Genomic DNA, 19,276 nt, shown 5'->3' with positions numbered 1-19,276 from the left:
AGTGTATGAATGAATAATATAATTAGTTCCCGTGTTTTCCTCCTTGCAAATAGACGGTAGAGAAGAGCCCCACTCCATTTGCTCTCTGGAAATGCCGAAAAAACTACATCTCCCAAAAACTCCCTACGGAAGATACGCAGTGCACGCCGGGAGCAACGCCGCTGCCCCAGTGTGGCGCTGCATGTCGGGAGCCCTAATGCCAAGGAACCACTCTACAAGCGAGAATGGACCGCCCCACCGCATAACGCGCCTGCCCTACAAGTGTGGCGGGCCTGAAGGGCCTCGCGGGCCGTGCCCGAGCCACAACGGCCTCCCATTGCCAATTGCGGCCCTGCTTGTCGCGGTGCACGATGGGAAGTGTAGTCCGCTAATTGTTGGAAGGACGGGGGGGGGGCTCCGCCGAACGCGTCACGGGGCGTCCGCGCTGAGCGTATTGGGAAAGCGGCGGTCGGCCGCATCGACGCCGTCTCCCATCGTGCACCGCGCCGCGGCCTGATGAGGCCTCGTTCCGGCTCCATTGGGCTTTGAGGCGATAATGGATATCAGAGCGAGATGGGCTCAAGGTTAAGTCTCTCTTGGTTTTCTGATGGCCGAGCTGCGTCTACGACACTCTCCGCCCCGCGGCTTTGTATGACCCTCTTGGCTTCCCGTACGGGAAGGCTCGAGCTTCCTTCCCAGCCTTCCTCTTTGCCTCACAAGAGGGTCATTTTGCTCGCGTCTCCGGATAGGTTAGCCGTCCTCGCGCGGGAGACGCTGGGAAACGCAGTCCCTCCCTTGCGCTCTGCGCTGGGGAGTCCTGCTGGGCTGTTCGCCGAGTGACTCCATCTCCCGTCCTTCCTCGCGGCGGCCGCCCAGCGGTGCGCTCAGCATCCTGGGATGCGTAGTCCCCTGGCTCTAGCGGGCAGCGGGGCGTTTCGGGGCCAGGGGACTCCATGTCCCATCATGACCTTCGGCAGGAGGCCGAGCGGCCCGCCTCCGCGGCGCCGCTTGTGGGAAATGGAGTCCCGCCTCCCTTAGCGGGTAGCGAGGCGGATGGTGGCCGGGACTCCATTTCCCATCCGCTCCCGCGACAGGGCCGGGCTGGGCCGGCTCCCGAGCTGCCTCAGACGGAGCCAGCCAGCCAGCGCGGCCCCCCTTCCCTTTTCCCCGGTCCCGGCCTCACCATGAGTAGCGGCAGCGCCGGCTCTTCCCGGCCCCGGACGAGCTCCTTCGCAGACCCGTCAGGCGGGGCTCCCGCCACAGCGTCCACCGCGCCAGGCCCGACCTCGGGGGCAGCGCCGGGGGCGAAGCCCGGGGGGGCTGCCGGGCCTGGCCCGGGGGGAGGCGGGTCCAGCACGGCAGTCGGCTCCTTCCCGGGGCTCAAGCTGGGCCGTAAGTACCGCCTGGGTCGGGGGTGGCAATGGGGAAAGGGGAGGGGGGACAAAGAAGGGGTGGGGGAGGGGAAGGGGTGGCTTGAATGAAATCGACCAGAGGAAGAGGAGAAGGGCAGGGGGCTGGAGAGAGGAGGTTGGGAAAGGGCGAAAGAAAAGAGGGGTGCTAGGGAAGTGGGGGGATGGACGAGAGCTTGGGAGGCGGGGACAAAGGAGGGGGAGATGTGGGGAGAAATGGGACGAGGGGGAGTATTTGAGGGTGCTTAGCGTTTGGGGTGGCTGGCATAGGATGGTAGGGAGGAGTCTCCCTGAGCCACACCTGTTCTTGAGGGTGTTGCAAGTTTTGGGGGCTCCGGAGGTTTAGGGAAAGGGAAGCGGGGTGGGGGGTCGGGGTCCTACTTGCCTCCCTGGGCTCCTTTGGGAGGAAGGGTGGGATATAGGCCTAACCAATGAATGAATAATCGAGGAGGGAACAGGTTGGAAATGTGCCCCTTAGGTTTGAGGAGGTGTGTGTTTATTTTGGAGGGGTTTGCTAATGGGCACCAGCGCAGGAGAGAGCAGGGTCACTTGGCATCTCAGAGTGGTGGTGCAGAAGAAAAGTTGGCCTAGGTTGGTGCAGGGAGAATCTGCAAGGGCTTGAGGTTCTCAGCTGGTGGGACCAGGACTCTGGGAAAAAGGCTATTTGAGGTCAGCAGCTGGACAAGTGGTCCAGAATTATACTGGTGACGTCAGGATGAAATCATTGAAGCCGGGAGGTTAGTAAGGGTAGCCAGGGGTGTTCATTTCCATGGGGTTGAAGGAGGCAGCCTGTGACGGCTGCTGGAATTGTCTATGCTTTCCTTAGTGCCAATCTGGTGCTGAGATGAGCTAGTGTGCGTAGGAATGACACAGTGCCCTCCAGGAGGGGGTTGCAATGAAAGATGGGCTGGACCATGAAGGGGAGGGAGAGGAGGGAGAACGACTGCTTGGGTGAAAGAGCAAGGAGAATTGGAGCAGGGTCTGGTTGCCTGGTAACAGGCAGTTCAGAATGGGCGTGGCTGTAGCAGCACAGGTAAGGCAGTGCAGGTGTGTGGTTGAAAGATAGTGAGGGGTGGAGGTGTTGGGTGGAGGGAGGCTGAGGCTCGGCTGGACACTGAGAAGGGAAGCAATGTGCAACATGAAAATTTAGGCTTTTAGGGGCACAATCATAATTCTATCAATTAGCAATGGCACTTTGAGAAGAGTGGGTGTAGACCAAGACCCTCTAAACCTCCTAATCTCAAAGCACATTTTGTGGGTGTTGCTGTCCACTCCCTTTGGATTACCAGTTGGGAAAAGGACAACCACCCTACCTAAAAATCAGATTTTGGGTATGCAGTTGCTGGTCCCTATTATCAAGTGCTTTGTAAGGTTTAGCTGTAACGTAGGGAGTTACGATGTGACATTTTTTGGTTACTCATTTGGGTTGCCTTAGGAATGTTGTGTGTTCGGCAACAGCTGTTTGGTACGGGTGTGTAGGCCATTGAACTCGGTGATGAAGCAGCTAGGGGGTGCTGAGGGTCACCTAATGGTGTCCTATTTGGAGCATGTTGACACTGTGTTGTGTTGAGGGTGTGGATATGTGTTTGGGGAGCGGAAGTCAAGTGGTGCTTGAGATTCCCGCAGCATCTGGAACTCCCACCCCTTTTCTCAAACATTCCCCTTCTTCCAGGAGATAGCGGCAAGGTGACCACCGTGGTGGCCACGCCAGGTCAGGGCCCCGACCGCCCCCAAGAAGTTTCGTATTCTGATATCAAGGTCATCGGCAATGGGTCATTTGGGGTCGTCTACCAGGCCCGACTAGCAGATTCCGGAGAGCTGGTTGCTATCAAGAAGGTGCTGCAAGATAAACGCTTCAAGGTGAGTTGAAAGGGAAAGTCTGTCAATGTGTCTTGCTGATTTTGCCACTTGGGATTCTGTAGCTCACCTCAATCGTCTTGCTTTCAGAACCGAGAGCTGCAGATCATGAGGAAGTTGGATCACTGCAACATTGTTCGCCTGCGGTATTTCTTCTACTCGAGTGGGGAGAAGGTACGGGCAGGGGAGGAAATGGAGAATGGTTTGTTCAAAATGTCTGGCAACATTGGTTCCTGTTCATTGGCCACTCTTGCTGTGGCTGATGGGATTTAGGGGGTCCAGCAACATCTAGAGGGCTGCAGATTCCTCACTCCTGAGTTAGGCTGAGAGAGCAGCTGTGCTAAGGCAGCCTTTGCCTAACTGATTCCCTCCAGATGTTTGGGGCTACAAGTCCCATAGTCCAAAGGGGAACAAAAACTATGCCAGGCACCCCCAAACTTGGCCTTCCAGATGTTTTGGGACTACAGTTCCCATCATCCCTGACCACTGGTCCTGTTAGCTAGGGATGATGGGAGTTGTAGTCCCAAAACACCTGGTGGGCCAAGTTTGGGGATGCCTGGACTATGCTGAGGTCATTCATTCAGCTCTATGGCCATATGGGAATTTGAATCTGGGTGTCCTCAGTCCTACTCTATTTGCTATGCCCTTCCATTCTGGTTCTTTTATACCTGAGGGTCCAGTGGGGAAAGGTTTACGACGAATTTGGATGATTTAGCAGTACAGTGGTACCTCGGGTTAAGAACTTAATTCATTCTGGAGGTCCGTTCTTAACCTGAAACTGTTCTTATCCTGAAGCACCACTTTAGCTAATGGGGCCTCCCGCTGCTACCGCCCAATTTCTGTTCTCATCCTGAAGCAAAGTTCTTAACCTGAAGTACTATTTCTGGGTTAGCAGAGTCTGTAACCTGAAGCGCCTGTAACCTGAAGTGTCTGTAACCTGAGGTACCACTGTATATAGTTCACATGATTGGCATGATGAAAGCCACAGTCAGATTGTCAACACTTTGTTCTTACTCTAGGGATAGTCTTACTCTACTTTGGTAATCCGAAGTGGCAATAGCTGTTACTTTGTGTTCCTTTGTGCTACTTCCTAAATCCTGGCTGTTGGGGTGCAGGCAAAGCTAATAGCGATAACAAAATTGAGACTTCTCTTAATTGACCTCTTTGTTTCCAGCCCTTTGGTGTTTTTGCCAAGATCTAATTGAGGCGCATCTCATCAGAGCTCAGCTACAGGATGCGTTTTCATTGCTGGAGCTGAACTCGAGAACACCTGGAAATAGCAGAATGCCTTTGAGCATAAATACGTAGCACTTAAGTGCTGAGGAAGCACCTGGGACTTGAGCTCTGCCTTCCAGATAAGCGGGAGCATGCGATACATTTCTCGTTTTAAAAATTAAGTCCTCATTTTTCCTGTTGCACTTCTATCCTTCACTGCTGCAACCATATGAGCTCTTTATGTAAAAGTCATTTCATACTATATGAGAGTCTGTATATCTTTTCGAGATGAAAGCTGGCGTTAGGGCAGTCCTAAGAGGTGTATCGTCAGGGTTCCATGTTGCCCACATGTTGTAAGGTGGAGTTTGTCTGGAGGTTCCCTCACTTCCCTCTTTTTTGCAATCTGTTGCAGAAGGATGAAGTTTATCTTAATTTAGTCCTGGACTTCGTGCCCGAGACGGTCTATCGCGTGGCCCGACACTTCACCAAAGCCAAACAGACCATCCCTGTCATCTATGTAAAGGTGAGCGTCATTCCTGCTTCAAAATGTTCCATGCCCAAGAAGACAGTGGCACCCAGGACCACATTTGCACATTGCACTGAACCACGCATTGCTCTCTTCCCTCCTCGTCTAGCAAGAGTGAAAACAGCAAAACACCACCCCGGACTTAGCATTGCGTCTGAACCCGGGGTGGTTTTGCTCAAACTAAGATCAGGAAGCCAAGGACGAACCTTTGCTTCACGTTGTGGGAGGAGCCTGCTGAATCAGACCAAAGGCCTATCTTGCTGAGCTCTCCATTCTCACAGGGGCCAACTGGATAGGAAAGCCTGGAGCAGGATTTTCCACCTGTGATTCCCAGCAGCTGATATTCAGAGGCGCAATGCCTTCAGCAGCAGAGGTAGAACATAAAACTTATTCAGCTGCCACATTATAACCCCACCACATCTGTAAGAACTTGATCATTTAGTGCGGCAGCACCAACACGTTGGAACTCCTTGCCTACTGATTTCGGGCAGGTGCCTTCATTGTATTCTTTTCAATGCCTGTTGAAGGTATCCTTTTTTAGATAAGCCTGTCCAGACGTTTAGAAAGTTTGCATGAGTTTTAAATTGTTTTACTCTATTCTATCATGGCCTTAACCTTCTGTATGTTTTAAATTATGGTTGTAAATTTTTAGTGATAATTTTATTTGTGGTTTTCTTTTTATAATCAAATGGTATATAATTTTTATGAAATAAATAGCTAGTCCTTCATGGAGTTGCCTACTTCCCTGTGGTTCTTAGATGGAGGGTGGTGTATAAATTTAATAAATAATAGTAACTATTATTATTTATTAAAAACTTATTTTATAGAAAGTTGAGGTTTCCTGGAAGCAGGAGTTGAGTGCCCATAATGTCATATTTTGCATGCTGTACAACGACAGCATATGCAGAGTCCTGGGTGTGATGAACGCTTCAGAAGTTCTGTCTGCGATGCAGACAGACGAGCCCCTGGGCCCATTATAGAGCTGCTATTCCTGGTTACAACAAATATCTCATGGGAAGATGGCAATGGCCAGAAGACGTCTTGTGCCCCCTACCTCCTTTGAAGGGGCAAAAGCCCCCCATGCGTTCCCATTTTATTGTGCATAATCGGAAGGCTCTTTCTTGCCTCCTCAGGATCTTGCAATGAGCCTCGGGTATTAATAAAGTCGATTAGGATCTCCCATCGTTTTTGAAAGGTTTATTTGAGTAACACGGATCGAGAACATGCACCTTCATTGAGTTTGTGGCAGCAAACACCCTCATTTTAAAATAAAATATCCCTGTTGGAAAGGGATGACGAAAATATTATTTTAATTTATCGCCTGCCTTTCACCCCAAGATTAGCTTGTAAGGAAAAAGAAGTGTTGGGACCTACCCCCTTCTCTGATTTTAAATATTGCATGTTATGTAGCAGGTGTGTGGAACCTTTGGGCCTTCGGATGCTATTGAATTACAACTTCCTTCATCTGTAGCCATTTGCCATGCTTTCTGGGGTTGATGGGAGTTACAGTTCATCAACATTGAACAACCAAAGGTTTCCCCCCCGCTTCTTATATAGGAAAGGGAGAAACCACTTTGCTAACATCCACTGATCACAGTTTCCATTAGCCCCAGCCAGCATGCCCAGTGGTTAGGGATGATTGACATTATAGTCTGTTGTTGTTGTTTTAAGGGAAAGGGCTTTTAAGTAGTGCTGTGCTCTTTTTACTAGTTCTGAATTTTACTAGATCTGTTTTATATTGTTTTAATACTATTATAGTCTTAATTGCTTTTTAACTGGTTCCTTTTATACATTCTTCACCTTCTGTGTTTTATCTATGTTGTTTTAATTTGTGTAAGCTTCCTTGAGTCCTGGTCTGGGGGGAAAGGAGGGATACAAATAAATATAATAATAGTCCAGAAACATATGAAGGATTAAAGGCTCCCCAGCCCTTCCCTGAGGCACTCATGTTGCCCCTTCCCAAGCACAGCTATCTTTTCTCCTCCTTTTGCTAACCTTTCTGAGTGAATGGAGTGAGGTTTTCATTTTTCATTTAATACTTTCTTACTTGCCCTTTCCCACAAGGTGCCAGGATGGGTTACGACAGGATATGCAATTTGTAAAATAAAATAAAATATCACTATAACTATAAAGCATGAAAAATTGTTCCAAATCGAACAGGATAACAGACATTTTTGTCTCTAGCTAATTTTTAGACTCCCATTAACTATTTTGCATTTCTAAAATACTGTATGTGTATATTCATATAAAGCTGTGTCATACTGAGTGAAGCTACGGGTCCCTGTAGCCAGTATTATCTTGCCTGACTGGCAGTAGCTCCCTGGGGTCTTTGAGGGCAAAGAAGGGTCTTTTTCTGCTCCTTCAGATGGGATATGCTGTGAATGGTACCTTGTCTTTGTGCAGTTCGTCTGCTGGTGGGGTTTCCCTATCAATAGCGAATAACATCTCTGCTTAAGTATCTGTACTGACCTATGAAATGTATCTTAAACATCAATAGACTTCCCTTCCTGATCCCGCCCCTTTTCTCAGTTAATTTTGAATTTTAATGGCACTTCCAGTCCTTTTGAAGCTTCTCCATAGATGAGGTTTCTGTGGTTCTGTTTTCTTCGATTACTGCTGATTTTGTTTTGTTGGTTTTACTTCTCTTGCAGTTTCTGTTTTTATTTGGAAGCAGCCCTGAGTTTGATTTTATTTTTTTCTTTTATCCTAGAAAGGCAGTGTGTAAATAAAATTGGTGCCAAGTCATTGTAGCTTTTCTGATTGTAGGGAATCCTAAGAATAGGAATGGCAAGGTTGGGTGACACATTTTTTTGCCCAACAGTGGCCAAAGTGAGGTTCGTGGTTCTGACGTGGCAATGATGCCCATTTGTGTTGTTGAACCACGGTAGCTGGGAGTCAGAGGTATATTGTAGTTGGACGTGGAGATATGGGGTTGTATGTGTGTTTCCCTTGGTGGCAGAAGGCTCTTTAAGCCGCCAGAGGCCCCAGTGAACAGAAAGGTGGAGGGGGACATGATTTTGTTGATTTTCCCTTATGCTCCCTCCTCAAATCTCCTCCAGTGGGTTGGGGGACCCTTTGAACAGTGTGGAAGATGGTGCTGGAGCTGCAGGAAAAAGGGGAAATTTACATAAATCACCTCTGCCCCCCCTTTCCCATTCACAGAAGCTTCTGCTGGATCAAAGAGCCTTTCCACAGTTGGATACAACCCAGTGCTAATTAGTTCGTGTGGATGACAGCCACTGATGAGAATCTTATGCATTTGCAGAGTGCCGCAGTTCAGGGCAAATGCAGGGAACAACACGCCCATGTGCCACAGTCTCTTTTACACTGAGGTTTATAACCCGCTCCCCCCACCCCAACAATGCAGATGCTGAAAGCGGCTAACAAAATGGAAGCAAAATAAAAATAAAACAAAAAAACAGTCCAAATAGATTCATAACAACAACACACCAGAAACAGAATTTTAAAGAAAACGCCTAGCTTTTGGTAGTTGCTACCAGAAGATGGCTGTTTGGTAATCAATATGTGAACTTTGGCCTTCTTGAATGGGATACGTGTGTATGCCTGTTCTCTTTGAGTTTTTCCTCTCGTCTTAGGCTTCTCTCTCTGGCCTGCTTTCTTTCCCCCTGAGACTGCTCCCTCTGTTGGCCTTCCCAGACATGTTTTCACCTCTGCTGGACATTGGCTTTTCACACACACACACACACACACACACACACACACACACACACACACACACACACAGAGAGAGAGAGAGGGGGGGGGCTTCCTAAGATTCTCTGATTTGCTTTCAGTTTAGAATCGGAGCAGCTTAGCAAATGGCAGCAGGACAGTCTTCCTCTTTCCGAGCCCTCTGTGACATTAAGGAAGCCCCATGGGGTGCACCACACCGTAAATCTTTTAGTTCAGGATGTAGAACCTGTGGCTGCCTCCAGGTGTTGCTGGACTACAACTTCCATCATCCATGGACATTGGAGCATGCCAGCTTGGGCTGATGGGACTTGGAGTCCAGCAGCATCTGACGGTGGCCACATCCATAGGGTTCCCACCCCTGGCTCCGAAGTCACATGCTGACGACCACTGCATCATCCATGACATTAAACTCCATAGGTTGGTTATACGTTGAGCCTAAAGTGCTTTCCCTTGCTTGCGTTTTTAACTTGCTGCATGACTGAGCCAGGGTCTCTGAGCAAAACATCTCTATACACATTATATCATTTAAGTTATTGTTTTAACCTAAAAGCCTGTCTCTTCCCTCTCTCCCAACTAGGTGTACATGTACCAGCTGTTCCGCAGTCTTGCTTACATCCATTCTCAAGGCGTGTGTCATCGGGACATCAAACCCCAGAACCTACTGGTGGACCCCGACACAGCAGTACTGAAGCTTTGTGATTTTGGCAGGTGAGAGAGGCACGGAAGAGGCTGTTCACAGCCCACACACCCCCGTACAATGGACTTCGGTCCTTGTGTGATGGATTTACAAATTACCTTGGTGCTGCAAATACACAAGTAGACTTGTTTCTGTCCGTGATCCATAATTCACTCAAAATATTCAGCCAAAGGTTTGCTTGGTTATGTCATACTCATATGTGCGACTTGACTTCTGCCGCCTCTCAAGCCTCCCTTTTCCCTCTTGCCATTGCATAGCTCCATCATTCTACAGGCCTCAGATGAGGCTTCTCCACCAATTAGATCCTTCCTTCTTTCCTTCTTTCCTTCTTTCCTTCCTTCCTTCACAGTGCTTTCCCTTCACATTTTTGTTTTTTTTAAAAAAATATTTTTATTAATTTTCCAATTAAAACCAATTATATCACATTCAATATTTCAAATTATACACATATATATATCAATCAAACCGAATGTTATGCCAAATCATCTAAAGAATTTTTTATTTGGGTTCCCATGCTTCAAGAAATTGGGAATTCCTCGCAACTGTCCACTGCCGTCTTTTTTCTAAAGTTCAAATCGTCCTCCAAGTTCATAATAATCCAGATCTTCCCCTTACAGTCACATAGATGTTTTCCACTTTCATCCGATTGTTTCCCAGCCGCTGAGATAAATATCAAACAACGTTTCACAGATGTTCTTTCTCCTGTGTGAGTTAATCAGTCCAGCCTCCCCATAAATCTTCTTAATGGAGCTCCTTGTTGCGTCGAAGCAGCCCGAAGCAGCGCCATCTCAAAAAGCTCAAATCACTTTCGCTTTCTCTCATAGTCATGAAGATTCACGATCATTATAGAATTTACAGCTTTTTCAGGCAGGAGACCCAAACATCAAACCATAAACTCTTGGTAAATTAATGGATCTCCTTGCCCTATAGCTGAACTTAGCTTCAGGTCGCTGCTCCAATTTAAAGTGCGTCACAACTCATAAATCCTCCGAGCGCGTCCAGAACTCCTTCCGCCCAACTAGGGGGAGGCTTTTCTCATCGGCAACTCCACATCTTTAAAAAAATATGCTCAGTAACAATAGTTATAAAGTTCAACTCACACAGTCTTTTGCTTCTCTTTCACTCCAAACAAGCCAGGACATCGCGTCCGGGAAGGTACGAGGCAACAATATGAAGGAAAAAAAAAAAACCTCGCTTCCCTTATCGCTCCGTCCCCATCAATCCTTCTTCCAGATGCAGTACAATCTTTGACTCCTCTCCTTTCAGCAGCATAAATTTCTCAGCAGTAAACAGCGCTTCTTCCCCTCCTTCTGAAGTATGTCCATAGATTTAAGCCTAATTATCTTCTTTAACCATGGAAATCCCCGCCATGCAGATTAGCGTCCGGGAGTCCTGGCCCTCGTAAGTGCTCAGCCCAAGCTCCCCCCACTCCAAAAACAGTCGGAGTGGGTCTGGGGGCATCGCGGGCCAGCGGCCCCTCTCCGTAACCCCCGGAGAGGGTAGGGGGTTGCCATTTACTCCCCTAGCAACCGCCAAATTCCTTACGAAGGTCAGAGAGATGGAAAACAGGTCCGCCATTCCTGCAGGCGGAAACCGGACTTCCCTTCACATTTTTGACCGACCTTTCTCCTTCAGCAGTTTGACCACCCTGTGCCATCTCAGGGTGGAAAAGGAAATGGAGACTTGTAGGCTCCAGTCTTTAATAAACAAAGGTTGCAGCTGGCTGACATACAGTGGTGCCTCGCAAGACAAATTTAATTCATTCCGCGAGTCAACTCGTTTTGCGAAAAATTCGTTTTGTGAATCGCGGTTTCCCATAGGAATGCATTGAAATTTCTTTTTTTCGCCCATAGGAACGCATTAATTAAATTTCAATGCATTCCTATGGGAAACCGCGATTCACAAGATGAACTTTTCGCAAAACGAATTCGGCTTGTGAGTCACCATCAGATCGCAAGATGCATTTGTCTTGCGAAAAATTCGTCTTGCAGGGCATTCGGCTTGCGAGGTACCACTGTAGTTGGGGTTCCGAGTTCCGGATGCAGGTTTACATACAATTTTGTGTGTTTTGTGCAGGGTGGATTTGATTTAAATCACATCAATTTAACTGTTTAAATCAAATCAATTTAGACTGTTTTAAATCCTTATTTCCTGATGAATAGTCTTTGGACTATAATGTAACTTAAACAGAAAACTAACTTTAAAAAGATTTTTCCTCCAAAAGCATTTTATTTTTAAAAATCCAATTTAAATTTAAAAAACCCAATTTAAATAAAAAAACTGATTTTATTTATTTTTTAAAAAATCATTGATTTTTATCCATCCTGATTTTGTGGTCATAGGCCATCTTTTCCCTCCCTTCCCTTTCATCTTACAATGACTGGCAGCTTACCTTGCAGTCGACGAACTTCATGCTGCTTTCATAACTCACTCAAGCAGCTATTTGGTGTTGTTTTATGCTGGTTGACCTCTTTAGGGGTAACATCTTAAACCTGCTTTGGGCCCCTTCTTCTATTATCCTCATCAGCCCTCTGAGATGGCGAGAAAGAGAATAGCCAGCCCAAGGTCACCAGCAGCAATTTGAACTTGGGTCTCCCCAGTGCTAGTGCAGCACCTTAATTATTACACTATGCAAGCTGTTTGGTTAATTCATTCAATTGATGAATTAGTGACTTCAGCAGGTGGTTATTTAAAAGTCCTCAATCAAACAGTAGGCTTACTTGAGCTATACATTGTATACAGGAGATTCGACTAAATATTCGGAAAAACTTTCTGACAGAGATGTTCAGCAGTGGAACAGATGCCTACGAGAGATTCTGGACTCTCCTTCCTTTGGAGGTTTTTAAGCAGAGGCTGGATGGTCATCTGCCATGGATGCTTTAGCCAAGATTCCTGCATTGCAGAGGGCTGGACTAGAGGACCCTTTGGTCCTTTCCAGCTGTAAGATTCTATGACCCTCACAACAATCCTGTGAGGTAAGTTAGGCTGAAAGAGAGAGTGAGAAAGTGCAGCTGGTTGAAAGGTCACTCGCTGAGCTTCAAGGCTGAGGAGGCATTTTACCCCAGGTCTCTTAGTCTGACACTATAACTCAGTTCTCAGAGGATGTGATGTGCCACACTGGTGTGGCAGGAGAGGATGGCAAATGTGGGAAGATTCAAGGATACTCAAAAGAAACATTCAAACATTTCAGTGTAGTATACTGTAGTATCTTTTTTCTTTTTGCAGCATACACCTAGATACCTTTTCACAATGAGACAAGAGCATCATGTGATGTTGAGGACAATCCTAGTTGTGTTTTCCAGTGTATTTCTTCTCAGTGGCACAAGCAAAGTTTGATTCTGAAAGAGTGGCCCATAGAAAAAAGTTTGAGAACCACCACTCTTAACTGCCGCAACACACCGTCTTTATCACAGCCATCCATACTCTGTTTTCCTTTTCAGTGCAAAGCAGCTGGTGCGAGGAGAACCCAACGTTTCCTACATCTGTTCCCGCTACTATCGTGCTCCTGAGCTCATCTTTGGAGCCACAGACTACACCTCAAACATAGGTGAGTGCCTGACCCCACCCACCCCCTGCATCTTGCATCTCTGTGAGGTTCAGACGCCTCTGCAGAGTGAATGTCCTTTCATTGTAACAAGTGAGTGGGACCTGGTGGCTGACAGAAGAAAGCTTTTCTGAATTCTGTAATGCCCCGAAGAGGTGGATGCCTGAAACGTCACCCACTGTGAGATGCAGTACGTCCCAGCTGGCATTATGTCATAAAGCAGGGGTGGGGAGTATGTGGCTCAGCAGATGTTGTTGGACTCCCCACCCCATCAGCCCCAGAGGTTGTGGTCCAAGAACATCTGGAGGACCAGAAGTTCCCCATCCTTGCTATAAGGAAGCTGCCTTCCAGAGTCTGCACCATCTAGCTCATTGCTGCCAACACTGACTGGCAGTGGTTCTCCAGAGTTTCAGACAAAATACTCTTACTAGCTGGATTGGAGATGCTGGAGGATCTAACCTGGGTCCCTTCCACCTGCGGAGTTTGTACTCTACTTCTGGTCTATGGCAGGAGTCTCTCTCCTCTGCCCACCCACTGCTAAAAGGAGAAAGTTGAAACTTCTAGGCATGGGTGCTGCTTCCCTCCCAGGACACCAGCTTTCAATGAAGTCCCCATCTGCTTCCTTCCTAGATATCTGGTCTGCTGGCTGCGTGCTGGCAGAGCTGCTTCTGGGGCAGCCTATATTTCCTGGGGACAGTGGAGTGGACCAGCTGGTGGAGATCATCAAGGTAACAAATTGATCACTTATTCTTTCTCACTGGGCCACTCCAGCTCAAGTATTCAAATAGATAATCTTGTGGGCTCCCTTAGTGGTTTTCAGAGATCCTTCAGGAAACTACTCTTGCCTGGTGAACCCTGTGCATTGCAAATGAATTCTGGTGTGCCCCTGCTTGGTTTATGTGGGTTATAGTCACACACCTTACCTCCATGCACAACCAATGTGACAGTAGACAGGTGATGGTGCACAAAATGTATTGGGGTGGGGGGAAGCGGCAGTCTCCCCTTGATCTTGTCAATGAGGAGCCACTGAAAATAACTTGAAGCCCACCCAGAACACAGTTTGAAGGCCACTGGCGTACTCTTTCCTGTGCTATGAAATGGACATACCTGGTTAGAAAGGGTTTGTTACATCAAACAGAGGACTGGGTCATCCTTCCCTTCATGACAGGAGCGAGCCAGCAGTAAATCACGCCAAGCAGGTTGGCGTTATCTCTTTACTAGTGAGAACAGGATCTGCACAGGTGTGTCAGGCCTAATGAGCGCAGCAACTCATCTCTGGCAGGTCTTGCCCCATGAAGCCATTGCTGAGACTGAAGGTCACTGCCTCCCCACAGCTGCCTAAGTTTCCTCCTCGCTAGGGTTTTCCCCAAGCTATCTGAGACTGCACCTGCGTGAAGCTAACTTCTCCACCCTCTTCATGCCTCTCCTGGTTCTGGGAGACGAGGGAGTGGAGCTAGTTGCAGCAGGAGGGGGAGACACCTCTGCCTCTTCCCCAGTTGGACTCATTTCAGCCTCTTGGCCTCCTGTTCTGCTTCTGATTCAGATTCTGCACTTCTCTCTGCCACAGACTCTCCCTGCTCACTAAACCCTGTTGCCTCTTCAGCTTCTGGCACCTCCTTTCCCAGTCTTCTCCCCCCCCCCCCCGATCACTCATCATTGTCCCACCATCACCACTCGCCAGGCTCTGAGCCTTCTTCCTTTGGGGTTTCCCCAGCTGGTTCCTCCCACCATCCCTCTGTGTCCAACCAGTCTGTGACCCTTCATTTGGACAGAATTCCTCCCATCCCATCGAGATGCCAGTAAGACATTGTGGGTAGAGGAGGAGAACCGAGAAGTCATCCTGATATGCTTTGTGACTAAAAAACGTTTCCCTTCTGTGATTGTTGAGTGTGACCCCCCTTTCTCTCTTCCCCCACCCCCCAAAGGTGTTGGGGACACCAACGCGAGAACAGATCCGAGAAATGAATCCCAACTATACGGAGTTTAAGTTCCCCCAGATTAAAGCACACCCCTGGATAAAGGTAAAGATGATGGGGGAAATGCCGGGATAGGTGGAGGTTCCTGAGAATGTTGCTGTCCTCTGCTCAAAGTGGGGGGAGGCTCTTGCACAGGCTTGGGGAATAGCATCTACTACGCTGGATCCCTCTCTCCCCACTCCCCACCCAGTGGGCCAGGTTGGGCAGGCATAACACCGCATAATGACACTGCATAATGCTGGGTGTAGTGCAGGTGGGCCCAGTTAGGCCTGAGGCTTCCCCACAGCTGCTCAAGGGTATCGTTGGAGAGGAGTTTTGGGAGTTTGCAGCACAGGTTTCACTCTCCATTACCTTGTACGTTCCAGAGGTTTCTCCTAATTGCTTGCCATTGATAACTTGAACCCACCAGTTAGGGTCTTGTCTTGTGAAGCAGCAGGAGAAAAAAAAATCATTCTATCTATGTCAGCATTTCCCAAACTTGGGTCTCCCACCTACAGCTTGGGAACTCTAGTCCCAAAACAGCTGAAGACCAAAGTTTGGGGAACACTGCTATGTGACAGCAAATACCGTATTTTTCCGTCTATAAGACGCCCCCATGTATAAGATGCCCCCTAATTTTGGACATTTTAAGGGGGAAAACCTACGTCTTATACACGGAAAAATATGGTATTTACATATTTATCCCACCATTCTTTATGAAGAGCTCAGGGTGTCAAAAAGGTCTTTATCCTTACAGCCAACCTGTGAAGTAGGTTAGAAGAGAGCAAGGGAGAGAACAAGAGCGATCCTGGTGCAAGGTCACCTGATAATCTTCAAGACCGGACAGGATCTCGAGCTCTGATATCCCTAGACCGGCTACATAACTCTAGCCACTATGTCGTGCTATCTTTGAGAGCGCACACTACTCTCTTCAAGACTTTTACCAGGGACTCCGGCAGTTCTCTGCTTAAAAGTCATTGGCCGTGATAAAGGTGGGCATATTGCAGAAGATGCACATGTGAAACCTGTTCCTTGCATGCAACTCAAGTAGCATTTTTCAAGTGGACAGGGAGTGGAGCTGCATTGCATTGTGGATGACCTCTGGTGCCCCCCATGCCAGGTGTTCAAGCCTCGCACGCCGCTGGAGGCCATCTCGCTGTGCAGCCGGCTGCTGGAGTACACGCCCGCCACCCGCCTCTCCCCACTGGAGGCTTGCGCCAACAGCTTCTTCGACGAGCTGCGTGAGCCCAATGCTCGGCTGCCCAACGGCCGCGACCTGCCCCCCCTCTTCAACTTCAGTCCTGTGGGTAAGTGGTTGGCATCTTGGAAAGCAGGCAGAGTGGTGGGGTTGGGGGTGTCAGGCAGGGAAAGAGAAGGAGGCCTATTGTCAGGGTCCTAGAGGAAGCACAAAACATTTGCTAGAGAAGACTTTGATGCAGGTTAAATTCCATCCCCAGATGTGGCCTCACTGAGCCAGGAAATGAGTGGATGCATTTGAATGTTGATTATTCAGTTTATTTTGCTACTCCTCTCCACAGTTTTTCTTTTGCTGCTTCATTGTCCTCCCCATTTTGGGTCTTTGTTATCCCTGCTTTGGGGTCAGAATGTAAAGCTCGTCCCACAAGATGGTTGTGGGCAATGTGGGCCTCTGGGGGTAAAGTCAAATCACTGTGTTAGCAGCACCAATGTGACCTCCCTGGGGTGCAACCCTGAGCAGTGTACATGAAGGTCTTGGACTTCCCAGACAATGACCCCACTCACAGCCTCGCTGATGTGGTCCAGAAAGAAGCAGAGCAATGTCTGGCACCAGCTTGGCTGCAGGAGTTGCTGGAAAGAGTTGTACAAGGTGCTATCCAACAGCCTTACAGACTCCGCTGCAGATTTGTGCAGCGTGTACTCCTTAGCCTTTTCTTCTTCTTAAGATACCCTGTGAGGCAGTGGAGGTTTAAGATCAGAGCTTAAATGGGCTCCCTTCCCAGATTGACAAGCCCCACCTGCCCCTCACTTCCCTCTACAGCACGTATAGAAACCACCTTCTTGACTGTTGGACCCACTATTGCTCCAGTCTGCTGGAGCCTGTTGCCACGTGCAGGGGAAGTCCCTAACTCACTGAGGGTTTGAGACCCAGTGTCACATCGTACTCCATGTATTCTCCACAATGGAGGTAGTTAACCTATCCCTACTCCCCTCGTTAACTGTTTGATCAGAACATTAAGAAGAACCTCAAGCTCAACCCTCTTAACAACAGTTCAGAACCTCTGGAAAATTTCTGAAACACCCCCACCCTATTTTTTGCAATTGTGGACTAGAACTCACTTCATCAGATGCATGAAGGATTATCATCCCTTGACAGATACCTGTATGGCTGATCCAGTCTCTCTTCCCTTGCAGAGCTATCCATCCAGCCAGGGTTGAACACAAACCTCATTCCACCACACATTCGATCCCAGGCCAGCTCGGTGGGAAGTGTGCCTGGCTCCACATCTTCGCACAGTGAGTGCCTTCATCCTCTTGAGATTTGGTGCAAGAACAATGTGGGCTTGGGTGGGTTGTTCCTTTCAGTGGTGAATGGGTGCTCAAGTAAGGCCACTCTGATGCATTTTGGGAACGGAGTAGAGGGTTCAGTATTACGCCTGAGGCCTTTCCTTTCTCTCTCTGCAGGTGAGGGGAGAATGGGAACCGACAGGAGCCAGGTTACACCCGGAGACGGAGCAGGACCCATCGCCAACACATCCTGAGGGGCTGCTGGGCCGGGGGGCAGGTCCCCTCCACTTACCCCCTACCCTCCAGGCCACCCACATGGACTTCTCTGAACTGTGAACGGTGGGGGGGGGGAAGCAACGGTGTGGCCTGGGGGATCATGTGGAGCTTGCCTCCCGTTGGCCAGTGGGGAGGCCAATCGGAGATGAGACGGCCACTTGGATGGGAAGGGGGAGGGGGCGGAATTCCCTGTCTCCCTGAATCACTTTGCGGTTCCCTCCCATGTTGTCCCATGATGCCTCGGCACGGGGAGAGGGCAGAAAAAAATCCCATGGCTTAAGGGCTCCCTTTTTCAAAAGCAGTCAAGGTTGGTGCCTCTGGGGAGGGGGAGAGACCCAAGAGCTGCCATCCCACCCCACCCCCATTTCTCTCCTCCCCTCCCACTTTTCCCAAGGATGGCCCAGTTCGATTTTAACTTGCTCGTTTTTAACATCCCCGAGGGATACAAAAAATGTTTTATTTCCAGTCTCATGTCACCCACGCTCTCCGAACTCCGACCCTGTGGGCCTCTCCCACCGGTCTGGTCCCTCACTGGGTGTCCCTCTCCCACCTGAGACCTGTCTGCCTCTGAAGCACGGATGCTGTATTTTTAAGCGGGTCAGTCTTTTCCCCCTTTGGTTTTCTTATTAACCCCAATAAAATTCAACTTGTCACTTTCAGGTGGGGAATTAGGACCATTCCTTTTCCCTGAAAGGCCTCCCTCCCCTCATCATTTTGCTGGCTGTGCCTCCACCACAATCTCTTAATGGGAACAAGAAACTCCTATCCCCCTTGCCTTGGACTGTGAGGGGGGCACAGCCAACCACACCTTCCTCTTCCAACCCTCCCCTACGTCATGGCACCAGGATTTCTTGTGGGAAATCCTCTCCCCTTGCCCTCAGTACAGGCTGGCGTTGGAAGCTGTTCCTTCCCCAGGCAGGTGGATAAATTTACAGCAGAGCTTGCATCTGCTCCCCAGCACCGCAAATCAATGATGTGGGTGGATGAGGGGGGATGCTCTCTCAAAGCGGGTGGGAGGAGAGGGAAGGAGAAGACAAGTTTTAATTCCATGCCCTTTCCCTCTCCTGCTGTAAATACATCTCTTCTTCCCCACCCCTCTCCCTCAGTGGCTTCCTTTCACCATTCTCCCTGTAAATAGATTATACTTTTTTTTCTTAATGCAACGTTGCAATGATTGCCCCAAACCCCATTTCCCTCTCCATCTTCAGATCGCTCTAGGATTGAAGGTCCCCCCCTGGGGAGCCAGGGTGCAGCCTGTGGATAAATTCCCCCCACCTCCCCATGCCCATTCCTCATCACTGCCCCCCCTCCCTTCCAACATTGTGTGTTAGTTTCTTTCTTAGGTTTTTTGGCTGTGTACAGACATCCGGTTCAATAAATTATTGGCATGAACGGAAAGAATGGCATGGAGCTCCTTATTATGGGTTCGGACCAGGGAAGGTCTTGGTAGTGTGGATGAGCTGGGAAAGGCAGCAGGGTGAAGCCACTGGCAAGGAGGGAGATTCCTGGTGGTTAAACGTTTGGTGCTTCCAACCAGAGGCGAGACAATGGGCTTCATTTGCTTCCAAGCTTACTTTCATACAACCACGGCTTCCCTATGCTTAAATGTCCCCTTAATGTAGGGACCAAGAATTGTGTGCC

The 19,276-nt window shown here is 48.8% G+C and overlaps 1 protein-coding gene across 1 annotated transcript; it reads left to right on the top strand.

Moving 5' to 3' along the window:
* The first annotated feature begins 453 nt into the window (after window positions 1-453).
* Window positions 454-18,641, top strand: GSK3A (glycogen synthase kinase 3 alpha). The gene is made up of 11 exons (XM_035120298.2): window positions 454-563; window positions 3,061-3,248; window positions 3,336-3,419; window positions 4,873-4,983; window positions 9,257-9,387; window positions 12,817-12,923; window positions 13,551-13,648; window positions 14,846-14,941; window positions 15,996-16,182; window positions 17,267-17,368; window positions 17,537-18,641. Exons 1-11 carry the CDS (start codon window positions 536-538, stop codon window positions 17,611-17,613), a joined length of 1,209 nt encoding a protein of 402 aa, XP_034976189.1. The 5' UTR covers window positions 454-535; the 3' UTR covers window positions 17,614-18,641.
* Window positions 18,642-19,276: the final 635 nt, after the last annotated feature.

Source organism: Zootoca vivipara, chromosome 6, assembly GCF_963506605.1.
Source record: "Zootoca vivipara chromosome 6, rZooViv1.1, whole genome shotgun sequence".
Lineage (NCBI taxonomy): Eukaryota > Metazoa > Chordata > Lepidosauria > Squamata > Lacertidae > Zootoca > Zootoca vivipara.
Note: the sequence above shows the minus strand (reverse complement) of the source record. Positions and strands in the feature narration are given on the sequence as shown.